At 38.6% G+C, this 19,243-nt stretch overlaps 2 protein-coding genes across 8 annotated transcripts; one reads left to right on the top strand and one right to left on the bottom strand.

Annotated features, from left to right (window-relative positions):
• Positions 1–118: 118 nt before the first annotated feature.
• selenou1a (selenoprotein U 1a) lies at positions 119–6,363 on the top strand. 6 transcript variants are annotated; one of them, XM_008429575.3, is made up of 8 exons: positions 183–267; positions 348–482; positions 3,144–3,372; positions 4,149–4,322; positions 4,756–4,847; positions 4,931–5,071; positions 5,331–5,495; positions 5,594–6,363. In XM_008429575.3, exons 3-8 carry the CDS (start codon positions 3,195–3,197, stop codon positions 5,687–5,689), a joined length of 846 nt encoding a protein of 281 aa, XP_008427797.2. In that variant the 5' UTR covers positions 183–267; positions 348–482; positions 3,144–3,194; the 3' UTR covers positions 5,690–6,363. The 6 variants fall into 6 exon arrangements, with proteins under 6 accessions (XP_017164263.1, XP_017164261.1, XP_008427797.2 ...); XM_017308772.2 differs by lacking the exon at positions 348–482 and having other exon boundaries at positions 155–267; XM_017308774.2 differs by lacking the exons at positions 348–482; positions 3,144–3,372 and having other exon boundaries at positions 119–267.
• Positions 6,364–7,734: 1,371 nt separating this feature from the next.
• Positions 7,735–18,911, bottom strand: sfxn3 (sideroflexin 3). 2 transcript variants are annotated; one of them, XM_008429572.3, is made up of 11 exons: positions 18,776–18,911; positions 16,954–17,129; positions 16,612–16,782; positions 14,897–14,995; positions 14,324–14,399; positions 14,148–14,233; positions 13,911–14,038; positions 13,387–13,436; positions 12,722–12,771; positions 12,584–12,631; positions 7,735–12,487 (listed from the first exon to the last, which is right to left on the bottom strand). In XM_008429572.3, exons 2-11 carry the CDS (start codon positions 17,115–17,117, stop codon positions 12,391–12,393), a joined length of 969 nt encoding a protein of 322 aa, XP_008427794.1. In that variant the 5' UTR covers positions 17,118–17,129; positions 18,776–18,911; the 3' UTR covers positions 7,735–12,390. The 2 variants fall into 2 exon arrangements, with proteins under 2 accessions (XP_008427794.1, XP_008427793.1); XM_008429571.3 differs by having other exon boundaries at positions 18,718–18,823.
• Positions 18,912–19,243: the final 332 nt, after the last annotated feature.

Below are 19,243 nucleotides of genomic sequence, written 5' to 3'. Positions count from 1 at the left end.
CAGCCAAGAAAAAAAAATTAATCAGATTTTGTAGTAATCTGACAAAATGTGAAAATGTTCGATAGGCTGGGAAACTTTTGTAAGTCACTGTTAAAATATCCCCGTTAACATCTCGCATCGACTTTTCCAGCCATCTGTTTCGATTAGTTAGCCTGTGCTGATGATCGTTTAGTACGCCTGCGCCGCCGGTCGGGTTCTGTTTACTCAAGGAACGTCTGTGGCCGAGGGTTCATGAAACGTCATTCATATTATTGTGTCAATATTAAGGTAACACACACTTCTAAACTTAACATTACTGTTAACTGTGTTGAAAAATCTGCATTTTCTTCTTCTGGGCTACTTTGTAGCCCAACTTCAGGATGAAACCAAAGAGTTTGTGTCTATCTGGTGCCGCACTGTCCTAATTTATGGACGCCACTGAACCTGTTATACCAGTTACAGGTTTACTGTGCAGGAATCCGAGAGACGAGCTTACTTAACAGGTAGCAACATTTGATATTATTGTATCTTAAATAGTTTTCTGTTAACCCTTTAGGTTGATACTGTGGGTTTGATTATTTGTCCGGAGTATCAAGGTCATTGACTAATAGGAAGCGGTTATTTATCAGCTTTTTTTTTTTTTTAGCTTGCATTGCGCTGCATACGCAGGCCCAATGTTGGTGTGCACAAAAAAACTGCTTAAATATTAAAGTAACCGCTTGGTTAAAGTAAAGCTTTAATAAAGATATTAAAGCTTAGATATTAAAAACTGCTTAGATTTTGAAGTACTTATTTTTGAGATTATGTTCTTGTCACGTGAACGTCATTTCGAAATCTTTACAAAAAATAAAATATTTGTTTGATCAAAATAAATTGTAGCATAAATATATATGAAGAGAGAGACTAATATATCTAATTGCACAATGCATTTAAATGACAATGTTACTTGTATAAATTAGTGGCTTACAAAACAAACCTCGGGTTTTTTGGTGTAAAATAAAAAATAAAGCTGATCTACGAAGCAAATCTGTTAGAAGAAATGAATGAATGAATGAATAAGTAACATGGTGAATAAGGATTATTAGCTTATTAATTGTGGCATGAGTCAACATAATATTGAAGCACTTTTTTTGAATCATTTTCAGCATCTAATCTTTTGGAGTCTACCTGCATTCCACATTTTGATTTAAAAACACTTGCTCACCCCGTCTTGCTGTGCTTCTCTTTTTATCAAAAAAATGTGAAGATATCTGCTCATTGGTCCCGGCCCTTTTCGAGTGACCCTTCATATTGTCAGTCAGATTTAGCTCCTTCACATTCACTGTAATTAATGACGGCTTTTAAGTCAAAAAGACTGAATCCTGAAACTGAATCAGCAGGTGCTCCGACCAAGTATTTGGTTAAAAATGTATGCATGTATGCAAATATGTTATTGGAAGCTTTTATTTGTTTTTTCCATTTCAATTTCCTCTGGTGAATTTCCATATTTAACTTTCACTATGTGTCACTAAGACCTGACATTTCAACAAGGGTTGTGTAAACCTTTGAGAGAAACTGTGCTATTGCATAAACCGTAAATATTAATTTTATATGTTCTTTTTTTTTTTTTCTCAGAAATGCATGTTCGCCCAAGCATACTAACACACTACTATTCAACCACAGACCATATTCTTCTTTTTTTTTTCTTTTTTTTTTTTTTTAAATTGAATTTTTTATTTGGAAAGGCAAGATACAATTATTTTGTACAATCCAGTGTCCACCACAATGGTGGGAAAAAAGAAAGAAAAAAAATCACAAGCCAATCCAGGATTTTTGTATAATAACAAAGAACATCAGAGTGAGTGGGGGGTAGAGAGGGGTCAGGTCTCATTTTCTTTTTGTTAGAAGAAAAACACAGTAAAGAGAATAAAATTTACCATAATCCTGAACTGAGGTACAATACCCATCACAACATTATTTGCGTATAATAGATGAATTTAGTCCACAGGAATGACTGATTTCACATAGTTTGTCCATTTAGACCAGATCTTGAAGAAAGTTTCTCTTCGACCTTGAACAGAAGAGGATAACTTCTCCAGAATGTAAATGTCCTGTACAATGTTGACCCAATCATCCACTGTGGGTGCTTTGGGCTTTAGCCATTTTCTAGTGATTGTCTTTTTGCTTGCTACCAGAAGAACTAAAAGCAGTTTTTTATCATCCAGTGCCCAGTTATCAAGTGAAATGTTTCCTAAATATAGGGATTCACACGTACATGGAATCCTTTCAGTAAATATATTATTAATGTGGGAACAAATTTGTTCCCAAAAAGCTTTAATCACCGGACAACCCCAGAAGATGACAGACCATATTCTATTATCATCATAACTGGTTTGGTTTATGTTCTGGTTTTGTTTCTATGATCCTGTCCTCTGTTGACCTCTGGCGATTACAGTCAGTTGGCCACTGAGAAGTAAATAAATAAATGGTTTTAGCGTGGAAGGACATTTTAGTGCAGGTTTGGATCTTGGAGGTGTATCGGCATAGGATGAATAGTGTAGCTGTGTTCAGTGTTGTGTGACAATGCAATGCATGTAAGCACTAAATACTTTTTTTTTTAAAGTCTTCAAACTCTTCTTTGGTTGGCTAGCGTCTCTATTGGCTGGTGATCTTTTCTCCTCCTTTGTCCCCTGCGCTATAAAGCCCAGTGACTTTGATGCAATTTCAGTTACTTTACGTTTCACACCGGACGAGCTGAAGCAGAAGTAAGAGAGGATTTTTTTTTTTCTCCCCTTGACTGCAGAGACAAGTTAGTGAGCTTCTTATGTCAAAGCTGTTTAGATAAAGGAGCTAGACTTGTGTCATAATTTCTTCTAACATGGTTTTAGATATGATTGCAGCATCTCATTTTTTTGTCTTTCTGTGCACTTCATGTCGATGCATGAGGTTAGAATGTAAAAGGAAGCGTACGCACAGATGGAGGACATTTGCATTTTTCTTGCATCAAGATAACATCCCCCGCTAATTCTGTTAACATGTGGTTTTTTTTTTACAAGTTCTGAGGTGTGAAATTCTTTTTCTTCTTCCCCATCGCATGAATTTACCTTGAAGTTGAGCCTCAGTAGAGACTTAGTTCAGTTTGTGCTGCTTAGAAAAAAAAAAGTCTTGTTTTCTGTGTCTTCCAGTGAAATCTTGAGGGTGTGAGTGTGTAGTAAGAGGCTCAGACTTTTACCACCATGCTGGCTCTGTCCAGATGTTCAGCGGCTTTGAGCTGGAGGCTTCCCCTGCGTTGCTCTGCCCTCCGTCTGGCGAGCCGCTCCGTCGCAGCCGGCCCTCAGTTTCTAAAGAGCCAGACTGCTCAGTTTCACCAAAGCGAAGCCAGAGCAAGTCCTGATCCAAACAAGATCACCTCAGGCAAGAACATATTTGACTCCTGCACCAATTAGCTGTTCTCTGTGGTTATGTTGTCGGGCGTTAATTATTCCCCAGTGTTGTCCTACTTGTTAGTCTGGAGGAGTTGTTCTAGCCGAAACAGATGTTATTTAGTTTGATGCAAATTTTTATTTCTTTGTTTTATTAATAGTAGTAATCATTGTGATGTGAACGGTGACCTTAAAATAAAAGTGCTTACGCTTACTGGCTTTCTGCTGGTTTAGTTAAGAAGTCATTGCAAAGAAAAATCAGATTAGGCCGGTGCAACTGGAGAACGAATATCTGCATTTAATTGTATAATTATATGATAGGTCATTTTAAAATGGGTACATTTCAGTCCATGCAAAGTAAAGTTTAGTGTTGGCTGCCTTTAAGTGGTTTTTCAACAAACAGCAGCCACTGTCAGAAGGATCTGAGCTTCCTAACCTCATAAGTGAGCTTTAGATTAGAGCACAACGAGATATTGCTGGCGGGAAGGATCTCAATAACACTCTGAAAATACATAGACGAAGACAATGAGTGAGCATGCTGGATCTTGTTGGTCACTCAGCCTCAGAAAGATTTACCTTCTCCTTTTCAGAAAAGATACATTTTCTCTGCAGGGACACGTAACAGAAACAACTGGAAAGAAAAAACAACAAAAAACCCCCCAGAATTTTTAAGTCCAGCCTCTTTTAGTTAGTTGAGTCGTATCTAAGAGGGAGCAGGAGAGGTGTCTTCTGTCTCTCTCACGATGGTTTTGCCGTGTTTTGCTGCAGTGTCCGGTTTGGAGGGGCTCCTGACTGAGATGGGGATGTGGTCCCTGGGCATCGGCGCTGTCGGAGCGGCCCTGGCTGGGATCTTCCTGGCCAACACTGACATGTGTCTTCCTAAAGGTGCCAGCGCATCGCTGGAGCACCTCGAAGACGCTGATCTGCGTTCCACCACAGACGGTAGGCTGATGTCTCATAAAAGGTGATGATGCAAATCCATCGTTGAGCCAGTCAGAAAGACGTTTAGGTTTCAGTCAGCAGCAGAATCAGCTGTGTAGTTGTTAAAGGTTTTATGTTTGCAATCTACTGGGGTTGTGTCATTTTAACATGACATTAACGTGTTTTAATAATCACTACAATATGCAGTCATAAGTGTGAATATAAAAGTTGACATAAACGCAGAGGAACTTTGGGGGTCTAATGACGTATTTGAACATTTTTTTTGTGCTCAGGATGGAAAGATGAAACATTAGCTTTAAATTTTTAACAAAACCATTAGCCTCCTTTATTTGTTTCTAGTTCATTTTTTTTCCTCTAGCCCACGCATATTCAATATATCCATGTAGACTAAGATGTAAGACTGAGGTAAAGAGTCTTTTATTTCTGACTGTAGATGGAAAGGTTATAAAAGCGAAGAGCCTGTGGGAGAAGAACGGAGCGGTGGTCATGGCCGTACGGCGGCCTGGATGATTTTTGTGCAGAGAGGTAGCGTCAGACTTGACGTTTGAATGCTTGCATAGATTAATCGTTTAAATTCCCCTCATGAGTTCATGTTCCTCTATCCGTAGGAGGCCTCTGAGCTGTCCTCTCTGAAGCCCCAGCTGGAAGAGCTCGGGGTCCCTCTGGTTGCCGTGGTGAAAGAGAACGTCGGCTCAGAGATCCAGGACTTCAGACCGCACTTCGCCGGGGACATCTACGTAGATGAGATGGTTAGCAGCTGGAATCTTAATGTTTTGACTGTACAGCCTCTCGCGCAACAGAATTTATACCTACCTGAGCACAGTACGACAATATAACTTTTGATAAATATTCCCAAGATTAACATCATATTAGGAGAGTTTCTACTGTAGCTCTGGCTGAATGTTTAGGGTCTGTGTCATGGTGAAAGGTGAAGCTTGAGGTTGAAAGGTGATGAAATGTTGCATGAATTCTTTTCAAGGCGCTAACCAGAACTCAATTTGATTGTAGAAACATTTCTATGGACCACTGCAGAGAAAGATGGGAGGGCTAGGCTTCATCCGCCTTGGGGTGTGGCAGAACTTTATTAGGGCCTGGAGGTCCGGTTACCAAGGTAACATGCACGGCGAGGGCTTCATCCTGGGAGGAGTGTTTGTCATCGGACCAGGAGATCAGGTAATCTGTCCGACACCTGAAGCTGTGTGATTATTATCACACGGCTTAAAAAACAAAAAAACAAACCCTTCTTCTGAACCATGTTTGGTGTTTTGCAGGGAATCCTCCTGGAGCACAAAGAGAAGCAGTTTGGCGACAAGGTGGACATAGCGGACGTCCTGAAGGCTGCGCAGAAAATTGTTCCGGCGAAATAGAACTTTGATTTAGATCGTAGCTAAAATGAACAAATAATTTTACTTTGAGTTGTGGTTTACGTTGACTAATATGGCAATATATACCTCCAAGTAATTTGCTGTTGGATATGAAATTGAATCTTTAAGCACAGGACAGAATGAATGTTTACTACAGATATGTTTTTTTTTTTCTAATTATAATCTGTCGGATACATTAAGATTCAGGTAGAGCGATTATAAAACGAAGCATCGCTCGAAAAAGATCCAAACTACTCATTTCAATCCAAAGGCTTGATGTCATATTGAAGTGTGATGTTGAATTATCAGTCTGTCATATGTAACTGGTACATTTGTCATGTCTTTAACACGTTAAAGCTTAACTAGTCCGTCCTCGTCCAGCACCTGGAACATCCTCGGTCATTGGAGATGGCAGTGTCTGGTCTGTGTGTGTGTGTGAAATAATGACAACCTGACTTTAAACTCAGTGCAGAGAGGAGCAGGTTTGATGCCCCCTTCACACACACACACACACACACCCAGGTTCAGCTGCTGTCATCATGCTGGGGAGTGTTTGAGGCGCTTCAGGGAGGTTTTATTTTACTTGTACGAGTGTGTTTTAGTGCATGAGCGAGGAGTGTATTGTTTGTACCTGGACACGTGCTTCCAATCTGTAGATGAATAAATCATCACTCTACCCCAGGTGCCCTTGTGTGTTCATTTTACTGCAGCAATATCATAATCTTTGTTTTTGTTTTTTTTCTTTGCTTGTTCTGCATTCGTCATTAGAACTCATTTTTTTTCCTTAAATATTTCAACATAGAAAATCCTGTTTTAAAAGGTCTGGGGGAAAAAAACTTGTTTATATGCTCTTTTGTACTTCTAGTGAACTGTAACAAATAGCTCATGCATTTCTCTTAGTTAATGTTCATCATACCGAGTTTCACCGAAATGTCAAATCTCTTGATATGTTGAAATGATTAACTTCAGAAAGGGTTTACTTTCTGACATCCTCACCAATATTCCTTTTGCCAGGTGTAATATTTTGCCGACTGTTTTTATTCCACACTCTGAATGAAAACAGTGTAGAAAGCTGTTCCCATTTCCTGACTTAATGTTATGTAAAAGTTAACAGACTTTGTAACCGGCGCAAATGTAAACATGCCGGAGTAAACAAGACAGCTAATTTCCATCTCCAGGTAACACACACAATATACTCATGCATACAAGAGTCAAATGATAAAGTAACATTATGCATGGTATAAAGTGCATTTTATTTTTGTGCGCAAGGTGTGGCTTAAACATTTGTTGATGGGGAGAGTGCATAATATTTTGCGGGAAATTAACAAAAAAAAAAAAAAAAAAGAGGAACCCAATAAATCTAACCACTGCTGGTACCTGGAGCAGATCCAAACACAGTGTTTCGCTAGAGAAAGCAAACACAAAAACGGCCCACAGATGCATGTAATGCATTAATGTCGTTTCACACGTTTGGGTAAACAGATTAAACCACAAGATGTATTTACATGCATGATGGACAAACAGCTTTTAGTTTAAAGAATTTATGATTGTGGGTGCAGGTTTATTAAAACTTCTGTACACAACATGCATGGATTATTTAAAACTCGGTTCATATCTTTAAATCATTTAAAGTAACAGTGATATGTTACTTTAAACTAAGCTCGTAAAGCTTTGCTTACATGACTCTGTAGGCTTGAGAGAAGTTATATCAGTTACTGATAAAGTTAATATATCAATCTTCAATCTGACAAAAAAAATAAAAATAAATCAAGTTCGCAAAATCAAGCCTTATCAGTGATGAGACCTGATAAGACCGCACAAGTCTGAAGTCTTTTCAAGTTGAATTTAGGTGCATGCATTGCATTTCTTTTCTAGTTTCCATTTGCAAATGCTGATTACTGTAAAAATATCTCGATTTATTAAAAACGATGAAAAGCTTTGGAGTTTTCAGTCAAATGCAAATATGCCTAGAAACTCTGCATTTGCCTCTTTGCTTTAGCTCCTTGTCCTTCACCACACTGCTTTCACATATTACACGTTCACTCTGGTTCCAACATCTGCAACACGTGTTTTTATTGCTCTCGGTAAAACACATCTTACATCAAGGAAACATTTGTGAACAATACAAAACAGAGGGAGAAAAATACTGCGCACCAATACTGACAGGTCTAAATGTACATAACAGAAAACCAATAACATTCATGGAGTGTAACAAGAACATGGATTGTCCTTACATTTGTGCTTCCAGCAGTCAAAGCATGCAAAACAGAGGTGAAAATCAGGGTCAGTGTCAAGTGTTCAACAGTGTTTTTGGAGAGTTAAAGTAAATGACAACTAAAATATATTGGGATTTATACATAACTAGTTAATAACTTTGCACTCCTGACTGTGCTTTGGGATTTTCTTACACAGTTTGGCGTAAAATGCAGCACTGTGCAGGCTGAGGGCCACATGTACAAATAAATGCATTGCATGAGAAAGTCTACACAATAAAGCTGAGAAAAAGCTGCATCAAGAGATTCTTAGCCACCTTGTCTTTGGATCCATCAGGTTGTAATGGTACAGTCAAAGGTTGAGATGAATCAAGCTGTTTGTTCTAGTGAACCTAAGAGCTGCAGAAAATCCTTGGTGATGAGCAGTCAAAGTTTGGAGAATTATTGTTTAGCCGCCTCACGATCGTCGTTCAATAAACATAAAAAGCACATTCAATGCACGCTGTAAAAAGCGGGTTTTAAAGAGCAACAGAAATGCACTCAGGTCCAGAAGGTAGCACAGCAAAGGCTATAATATAGTGCAGCATCACCCTCAATAGGAAAACGACACGCAGCAACACATCCACACTGCTGCAGCAACAAACTTTTATCACAGACCACTGCTGGCCCGTCTCCCACCTTCACAATCATGTGTTTGATTCAAGCATTTAAAAGGGAAGAGACTCAAAGGTAGCGCTGTCTGTAGTCATGGACGAAGCATGTTATAATTACATTAAAACGCACAGAATCTGCTAAATTTTACATGATAACCTCAAATAAATTTTTTTTTTTTTAAATCAATACATTCTGGTGACTTTTGAGTGCCAAGAACCATTAAATTCCCAGAATATGCAAACAATTACCTAGTGATGCATCTCCATACATTAGAATATCATTTATATCAGTTTCTGTAATTCAGTAAAAAAAAAACTCTGGAAAAATGATATCAATTCAGAGTGATGTGCATCAAGTTGGCTATTATGAGTGAATGCAAACCCAAAATTCAGTTTCTAATAAAAGCCGAGCAACACAGAAGGACTTTAAGCACAGAAATGTACGCGTTGTGGTCGACACCACTCAGACGCACCACAACGAGGATAAACCATAAAACAGAAGTGCTGATGAAACTGGATGTTCAGAGTGTTGTATCAAAGCATATTAAGAGAAAGTTGAGTGGAAGAAAAAAGTCAACGAGCAGCAAGGACATCCACGGTTTTGAGATGTAAAGTTAAGGCCATTCATTGTATTAGTCAGTGTACTGTTAGCTTTAAGAGCCACCATGCAACAACGTAGCAGGAAATATTCATCGTCTTTAACTACTCCTTGAACTAAAGGCAATGTTAGAAACCTCTAGAGCGGAGAGGCACGTCATCTGCTGGTGTTGCTGCACGGCTGGAATCATTAGAGCACTTCCTGCTTCAGCCTAGTTTCTTGTAGATACTGATTTTATTTTCCTAAAGGAAGTGACGCCTGCCCATGTAGCCAAAATAAGAATGCACGCTTTAAATACCACTCAGTCACATTTTGTTTGATTCCTCAAAACCTCAGCAGCTAAAGCTGACCTCTTCCATACTACACTGGACTGATGCTGTAATCCATGGAAAATGAATCGTTTCTGTGCTTCTACTATGCATTAACTCGACAATAACACCTGTAGGTTTGTGAGTAGGAACACATTAGTGCAGTTGCCAGAGTCCCTTCACCTTTTATATTGGTTTACAATAAATGGGTAATTGCACAATCACAAACCTCACTGCAAACATAGCCTGTACAGTCTTACTGTCACTACATATGTATATATATACTTATATATGTATATATATTTATACTTTTAAACAGGAGCATACAAAGCATCTCACTGCGCAAGTGTTAAATGATTGCTGGTAAATTGTAAGTAGTGAGTTTCCTCAGAAGATGAATCCAAACAGAGTCACTCATTAGCGCTCCGTATGCAGCAATCTCTTGTAAACTAGCAGCTGACCTTATTCTCCAGTGCATATATCTGTGCTCCGTATCTTACATAAGTATTCTGAAAATATATATTAGTTTCAATCTATTTACGACAAACACTATGACGACTTGTATACCCTCACATACACCACTATCACTATGTAATCATCACACAGCTGAATAGCTAGTTGTGTGTTTGGTGACCTCATTGAATGACATAAGATGCTCAAAGCAATTATCGAAGCTCACTGCGCACCTAACGTTTGTACTTTAAAATTTGTTGCAACATTTACTAATTTCTTTTGGTAGAACTGGGTCTCAATGGTTGTAAGCAAAGTTCTCAAAACAGCAAAAAAAAAAAAAACCTTTAAACTATATTTCTAATTTAAATGAAGGGGAGGGAGAAGATTTCAGGCGCCTAGATGTCGGCAACGGTTATCTGCATTTAATATACGCATCAAAGCAAGATGTGGATTTTGAAGTGAGATAAGTGCAGTTTTTGCTTCCTTCCTGTGAGCGACGTGTCAATAACGGCACAACCACTAACCAACGCAATGTTAAAAAAAAAAAAAAAAAACTGTGGGGCTTCTGTAGAGTAATATAAACTACACTCATTAGATTCCACTCATCTATGTCCTCTAAACGTTTTCTGAAGCACATGTACCTAAAGGTTTAAGTACACTTGAAGGACGGTTGAAGGGAGCTGCTCTTGTTAATGAGAGGCTGTGTGATACAGAAAACAGGAACTCGCATCTGGAGATTATTTTTAGCAAAAAACAGAAGCAAACATTTTACACCACGTAGCTTATGTGTCAAAACTAGGGGTTAGAAACCTTTACAAATCCGTTACCATTTGGGGTGTGCTGTATTGGTGCAGGGGTTAAGCACAACCCACGCATGGAGGCCTTAGACCTCGACACAGCCGTTGCAGGTTCAATTCCCGGTCTGGTGACCCCTGCCCTTTCTCTCATTACCAACTTTCCTATACACTATCAGATAAAGGCCACTAGAGCCAATAAAACCTTTCAATTTTTTTTTTATCATTTATCACTTAGCTGCTCTTAAATTAGTTGTCCTGATCCGCAAAACCTGCATGACCATTCAAAAACTGATAAACTTTACAAATACCCACTTAGGGCTGAAACGATGGATCAGATTAATTGTGATAAATTGATTATTGAAAAAATTGCCAACTATTTTAGTAATTGGCTAATTGTTAACTGGAGCATACAGACTCTAAAACATGCCGTATGCCAAAAGAACAAAATACCCACAGCAGTAATTAAGCCAAACCTGTACAATTTACATTTCCCTTGTCTAACCAAAACTCCTCAAGTGGCAATGTTTTAGCTTTACCCAGTTCAAATACTGTAAAAAAATAAAATAAAAAATAAATCTCCTAATAAAACCCTTTTCTATCCAATTATTAATCAGATAGTTCACAATCAACACATCAGCCCTAAAATGTAATGAGACCAAGTCAAGGTTTTTACATGTTGATGCTAGAAGTATATATTTTTTAACTGCAGATTAATCTTTGGCAACAAATGATCTAGCTTACATTGAATTGATTTTCTTATTTAAAGGGGAATTTAATTATTTATATATTTTTATGTATTTCTAGTATTGTATTCCATACAATATTAGACATAAAAAAATCTGCAGGAGGTGCCTGCCAATTATTTTATCCGATTGTCAGAGTAATTGATAGAATAATCGATTAATAAAATAATTATTTGCAGTCCTATTCCCACTATTTGCAGCAAGAAGGTTCTGGGTTCGATTCCCGGCCCCGGTCTTTCTGCATGAAGTTTGCATGTTCTCCCTGTGTATGCGTGGGTTTTCTCTGGGTACTCCAGCTTCCTCCCACAGTCCAAAAACATGACTGTCAGGTTAATTGGTTTCTCTAAATTGTCTCCAAGGGTGTATAAAAAATTGATAGATGAATAACTAAGGGAAAACACACCAGGTTACGGCCTAATGCAAAAAAAAAAAAAAAATCTTTGTACTATTAGTTGTTATATTATAGAGATTTTGTGCAAATTTGACAAGAAAACACAGAAACAAGGTGAAAGTGTTACTTTGTATCACGTTTAGATTTAAACCACAGTTGAATTCTATGTTTTTCAAGATATTAAGAGTCAATTGGGAAGGTTTATAAAGCCGCAGGTTGGAAACCCTGGTCAAAACAAAGGTAACACACAAGGCAACGTTATATTCAGGAAACACAACTAACAGGAAAAACCTTCATTAGAATATTCTAGTAGGACATTAAAAATAACATGAAGTAAACCGCCAGTCAGTGATTATCAGCTTCCTGTGTTATCCATCAAGAGGAAGACGAAATAAAAACACAAAAAACGAATATATACCAAAAATAAAAATGACTGCAAAAGCATAAATAAATGTTTTGTTTTTTTTTACTCTCACCCATGCCCATGACGACACACATTGATAACACACATGTGTCTGTGTGTGTTTGCATGTATCCTGCTCATGTGCCTACAGGCCCTTGTTGAAGTAGACGGTGGTGGTGTCTGGACTTAGCTGCCGTATCTTCTCCTGCAGATCTGCCTCCAGTCCGCTCACGCTCATGGAGCTGCAGAGATACGGTTAACCATTACGCTGAAGTCGGCCCACATTAGACAACACTTCTCTACCAGCGCAGCGGCACCAAGGAAGTTGCTGGATGTACCTTTTCTGAGGGAACAGGGCGCAGCAGAGCGGCGTTGCAAACACCAGACTGGAAAGAAGAACAGAAAGGGATTATTATTATTTTTTTTAAGTTGCAATTTTAAAGCACGTTTGGAGAATATAAGCTTATCTTACTCACCACAGACCGACGAGCCCCACTTGGACAGGAGCATTTAGAACTGGGAAACGCTACAAGAAAATTAGTAAAAAACAAAAGTAGCAAAATTAGGCAGATTTACACCAAATTTGATGTTTATCTATTATGATGTCATCATCGTCAACCGTGATGCAAATGTTGGGTCTTGTGTGTTCAACCTCCTTTATGTTATTGGTACTGTATTCTGATGGAATATTTAAAGAATTTTAAATGTTCCAACAACTTTTTTTATTTTAGCAAATGCATCTTTGTATGAAAGGAGTTGACATTTATTATTGTTGACTCTTCTAGTTGAGAATCCTTGAAAATTCCCAAAATTTCCCATAGGATCGCTACAAGGAGTCAAATAACTTTTTGCCATTCATCTGCAGTCTAACTAGAAGCCCTGGGCTCCCTGAAGCATTATTCACTCCAGGTTAACCTTTGACCTTTATGATTAAAAAAAACAATAGGAAAACTCCTCTCTCTAAACCAGTTAAGGTTTTTAACCTGATAAATCTCTGTGTCAAATCAATGAAAATCTACAAATAATCTAATAACATAAAGTCCTGCCATAAAACTGCGAAACACGTTTGTGTCGATGAAACCCCCGCCCCCTCACTCCTATTTCATTTGGACTGAAGAATGTTGTGCGCCTAGCCGCCTACCTTCATGAAGGCTTTCTTCTCCAGAGCGTTCATTATAACAGGAGGAATGGCTGTGAGAAAAGAAAAAAAAATTATAAAAATGAGTCAAGGTTGTTTCGGTCCAATAAGCAAGAAAAGTAAAAAAGAAAATGAGCCACTTCAGGGACTGGCATTCTTTTATCTCCCAACATAGTTGGGAGTTAAATATTCATCTGATCAGATCAAAGTAATCTTCTGTACACAGCATTCGTTCAGATTAATCTTATCTAACGAAGAATGGCCTCAGCTGCTTTTATTTTGTCTGCATGCACTTGCGAAACTCTGGCAAAACAGCTATGTTGACATTCCTGGGCAAAAACATTAATGCGCCAAGAACATTCTTTTTTTTTTTTTGTTTTTTTTTTTGTTTGACCAACATCTAAAGCAATGAGATGAAGGAAAAATGACAGTTACTTGTATCAACTCTTTGTTGGACGACCTTCCCCTACATCTACAGGTGCAAATCTTTTGTACGCATTCATTCATGAGGTACAAGGTTAAGTTACCCATTGCAGGCACCGCCATGCCAATCCTGGACACAACCACCTGAACGATGGCTTGTTTGGCAGCGTTGGCAGATTCTCCTAACCGGTTTCCATTCTCATCCATCACCGGGATCCCATACTTCAGCTCCCTGACAGAGGGACAACGTAAAACCGGCTGAATCGAATCTGAAAAGTCCCTTAAAGTCCCTTCTAAGTGAAACAGGAAGTGCTCGCTAATCAGTACCCTAGCAATCTCACCTCTGTCTCATGAAGGGAATATTAATACAGTTGGCAGCAGCCACAGCAGCAAAAGGGACAAACCGACTGACGATTGGGGGGAGACGCTGCAGGGACAGGAGCACAGACCGCCATCACATTGTGGATCCGCATCTTTTGGATTTACTTTAATTATTCATGTGAACCAGAAGAATTACCGTAGCTAGAGACTTGAGTCCGAGCGCGGTGACCACAGCTCCTGTAGTGGCACTGACGTAGGCGGCGCCAAGCTGGCTGCACAGAGGAACATGAAGTTAATACACCAACCACATTTTTCGCAACTACCACAAGTTTAAAGTAGCTGAAGACCACAGCACAAAGACACGATATGCGGAAAATACGTTGTACTAAAAGTTAAATGCAAGCTCGGAGAATGCAGTTAAAGATGCACAAAAAGTGAGAGAAAAAAAAGCACAATATTTCTGCTTCATGCTCTTCCTGACTGCATATGTTTGATGCATTTCTGCAGCCAAATGCATGAGCTGTCTGTATGTTTTAGAACACAGCAAAGTGGTTAGCCAGCTGCGGGCTAACCTGACGCAAGAGGCCAGTCAGTAACGGATGCCAGCATGGGGGTCATGGTGACATGAATCTGAAACATGCTCAACTGTGGAACATAATACCACTGCAAGGCGGAGAACATCAGCTCCCACATCCTCCTTACAGACAATAACTTAGAGGGGAGGAAATCAATGATCTACATGGGAGGAGAAGAGAGAGGTCCTCCCTACTTCATGGTGATGGGAGCGTCTCCACTGCGGTTGGTGTAGTTGACGACGGCGTTGAAGGACTGGTTAACCCACTGCCAGAACACAACTGCTGGAGTAGTCCTGAAAAAACACAAGAGAACAGCCGCTGTCTGTTAGAGGAAGTGACGATTCACCCTCATCTATTTTTTTTTCTTTCAAATATGAACATGGCAGCCAAAAAAAAAAGTATGAGCACAAACTACTTGATGTGACATTAAAACTTAGAATAAGTTTCACCTAAAGAAACCCATTAAAGTATTTCTAACATGTCTGCAGACATTATGCATTCGCAGTACAAATCGCAAAATTTCAGTGAAACTGCATAACAAAGACACATTTTCAATCAAACTTAAGATTTTTCATCAGAACAGAATAGAGTAGAGTATCGACACCACGTTGTCATTCTTTATGCTTCTGCAATCACAGCAGACATCAATCACAACAACATTGACATAATAACACCTCCTATATGTTTACATTGCACCCAACATGAAATGCACAAACCCGCTACTTTAATTGTGCAAACACATCATTTAGCACGCAGGCAGCAGTGCTTGTTTGAAGGGAAACAGGAAGGGGTTCAAGTGGTTTCACATAAAGTTGAGGATTTGATGATATATACAAGCGGTTAATAATGTCGAGTAATCAGAGCAGCAAACAAAAATGCTCTAATGCACACCAAGCACCAAGTCAGCATAATACCATCAAATTTGCTGTAAATCAGAACCCAGGCCTTTAACATGTGCTTTATAATTTGAGGCGTTATCCTTACCCGGTCAAACACAAAGACAGTCATATGAACAGAGCTGACGTGTGTGCAGAGGAAGCCATGGATGACTGTGTCAACAGAAACTTCAAAAACTCAAATTCCTGCTTGTGATCTCATTTGTGATGCTTGCAGTAAACAGGTATGTGCTAAGAATGAAGAAAGCAAAAGATTTTGCCTCTTTACCACCAGACGTCACAATGACCAATTGGAATTTTACCTCAAGCGAACCAAAGACAGAAGGAGCCATGATTGTCCAGAAACAGCAGCGAAGAGAGTTTTAAAAACAGAAGCCGTTTTTAAAGTCGTACTAATGATTTTAGGCAATCATTAAACCTTAGTGCTCAATAAAGAAGAGTAAAAATGAAGGTTTTGTTGCTCATAGCATTAATTTGTCCAACTACATTTAAGATTAAGTGAGTCCAAACTGCATATATGAAAAGTAAACAGTGAAATACTGCTGTCCTCTAGTGGTGAATTACAAACAGTGGCACAGCATGAATGTATCAGTAACAATACAACATTTAGCAATCGGCAAACAATGGAATATAAATAAATAAATGTGGTTTACAGGGCTGTAGATTTTTTTTTACATCACTTTGCATTAGATAAAATAATTTTGGAACTCATTTGTGACCAGTCATTCTTTTTTTGGACAACGTTTAATTGTTGCTGTCGTATCAAGAAAAAGCCATCAACTCAGTCAGTTATCAGTATTCAGATGTGAGGGTGGCTTTTTTGATTCTTTTAAGAGGATTTTCACTGCATACAGATTAAACGTTCTATTTATAGGCACTGCTGTATCCAATGTCAAAGCTTCCTGTTTTTTTTTTGTTTTTTTTTTTCCTCTTTCAGATATTATTTTGTCAAATGAACTTTTGAGGGGGATAGGTTGTAATCGGTGATCTCTGTGCCAGAAGCTCTGCTGTACCTGTAGAAGGTGAGCATGCAGCCTGTGATGGACATGTTCATTGGCACCTGAGCAGACATCCGACCAATCACAAACATCTTCTCTCCAGTGTCGGGATGGAAAGCGGAGTCGTAAATGTACTTGGCTCTCCAAAGTTCATCCTCGGTCAGGCCAGGAGTCACAGTTCCAGCTCTGAAAAATACCAAAAGAGCATGTTGTGTTAAAGTCATAAGTGTTATAACTTATATTCTCCACCATTGTAAAATACACTCAATCTTCCATACAGGAAGACCAGGGGAAAGCTAGATCCAGTTCATGCCTCATTTACCTGACCACTTCTGACTCCATTTCCCAACACCTCACCTGTAGTTCTCTACGATTACTCTGGCTTCTTCCAGCGACTCAGAGGACAGCAGGACATTCCTGGGATCTGTGACCATGAAGAAGTGTTTGGCGCGTCCCATGAAGGTCCCCTGGTCCCATCTCGGCTCCTTGATGTTTATGTCGAGCGACAACTCTTCAGACATCCTGGACTTTCTCTGATCAGAAGCAGAAATTCAAATTATCGACATCTTTTGAAAACAGCTAACAGATTAGCTTTTAGGCCTATCACAACCAGATCAGTAATTTTATAATCACAAGTTCATTTGTTCAGTCACAGAACAAGGACATGAGAGCGTTGGACAAATTTTGACGATTGTTAATGCTGTACTGTATTTGCAGTACAGCTGCAGAGGTAAGATTGATATTATATAAACTTCAGCAACACTGTTTAAGTGCTTGTTTCTACCCTGCAAAGCTCCGTTTTTTCCCAGCATTACACAAAGGTGAAACAATGCCTGGTGAAAACATTTTGACAGTACAACCAAGCAGACCTTTTGATCACTTTTCATTTAGTGTTCTTGAAATTCTTGAAAATGCACAACCACAAACATGTGTTTAACCAAAGCTTCAAAAGTGCTTGAATTTTGGAAGTTTTTCTTTCATATTGACATCCAGACCCGTCAACTTTTTCTGATTTTTGTAGCTGGACAAAAAAAAAAAAAAAGCTGGTAGATTTTAACCAAGAATATGGTGTAAGTATTTTCATATATTTTATATGGGTAGATTAGTCTAATTGACATCTTTAAGAACAAATTTTGCATATTTGAAGACAGCTGCATAAATGTTGCCACCTGGCAACCTTCATTGCCTGGTGGCAAGATGAGCTATGATAAGATAAAAACAACATTTGTTCCAGATGTTTTAACCTTTTTTTTAAAGACTAATTTATCTGCAAGGGATCAAATTTGGATCAGCATTTATTTACTTGTTGTCATTTCCAGACCTAATTGGTAAAAAAAAACAACAAAAAAAAACTGAGTTTGGGTTTTGGAGTTTTTCTAGTCTTTACATGGCTAATATTTATACACCAGAGAAAAAATTATAGATATATTTGTAATTGAAGATTTGAAATGAAATATTTGTTTAAACCATAAATGTCATCATAAATGATGTCATTTATGGTAGAGGTAATTTAAACCATAAATGACCTCTACTTTTTAATTCACACAGATCCAGCTGAAGAATTACAAAACAGATGTCCAACCATAATATAGTAAGGCTATAATTGTGGTTTAAACAGCAGTCATTTCACTATAGAGGCAAAAGCAACACTGATCCCGTGGATAAAAGGCCACAAATACAAAAAAGTAGAAGTTTTTCGTTCTGCAAAAAAACAAAAACGGGAAACTGGGAAAGAAACCGAACAAAATCACGACACACCCGGTGACAGATGTAGGGAGGCACGAGATGCTAGAGCAATGTAGCCTTCTAGCATGGCAGTTCAACAGAATCCACGCTGTAGTACACTAAAACAATTCGTCAGGAGGATAAAATCAAATTGAATCCAAACCATGTTAGTCATCACAGATCGTACGATAGAACAGACCCCATTTATGTAAACAAAAACCATTATTTCCAAGCGATACTGGGCCAGTTAGCTGCTTGGTTTAAAAGCTAAAACCATGATGCTAGCACTTTAATTACCGTTGGAAGGACATATTTCACGAAGGAAAATATGTCAACTTGAACGGGTTGTAATAGAAAATATTAAGAGAAATAAATACGGTCAGGTCCAAAACGTACCTGGTTCAATTACTTTGATTTTTGAAAATGTATGACCTCTAAATATCACAGCACTCACCGGGTGGACCTCGGATGCCTTAATGTGCTCTGAACAGTGTCGTAAATTGCAATTTTCTGACAAATTTAATGAGAGGCACACGATATGTCATGGATGAAAAAAAGGATAGTAATGTCTCATCAATTCGATCCCATTTAAGGACCAGACAAGCTTTGTACGGCAACAACAATGTGACGCTAAATGTATTTCACAAATAGTTTGTGTGCCAAGTATCTGTGAAACCGATTAAAACATTGCCTCGTAATCTACATTTTCAGTGAGTGAAGATAAGCAACTATACTTAATTTAGCCTATTAAATATAATAGTTTTGAATAAAACAAATACACAAATAAAACAAGACTTCAATTTGTTGCCACTCAAATTGTTTTGAGGGTAAGTGAAGGCAGCACCGTTGTGTGTGACACGCGGAGGGCGGGGCTAGCTGTCGTGGGCGTGTGAGGAAAGGAAATACGTGATTGGTTGAAACC

Source organism: Poecilia reticulata, chromosome 15, assembly GCF_904066995.2.
Source record: "Poecilia reticulata chromosome 15, P_reticulata-male-v2, whole genome shotgun sequence".
In the NCBI taxonomy this organism is placed as follows: domain Eukaryota; kingdom Metazoa; phylum Chordata; class Actinopteri; order Cyprinodontiformes; family Poeciliidae; genus Poecilia; species Poecilia reticulata.
The sequence above is the reverse complement of the archived record's forward strand: the minus strand, read 5'-3'. Positions and strand labels throughout refer to the sequence as shown.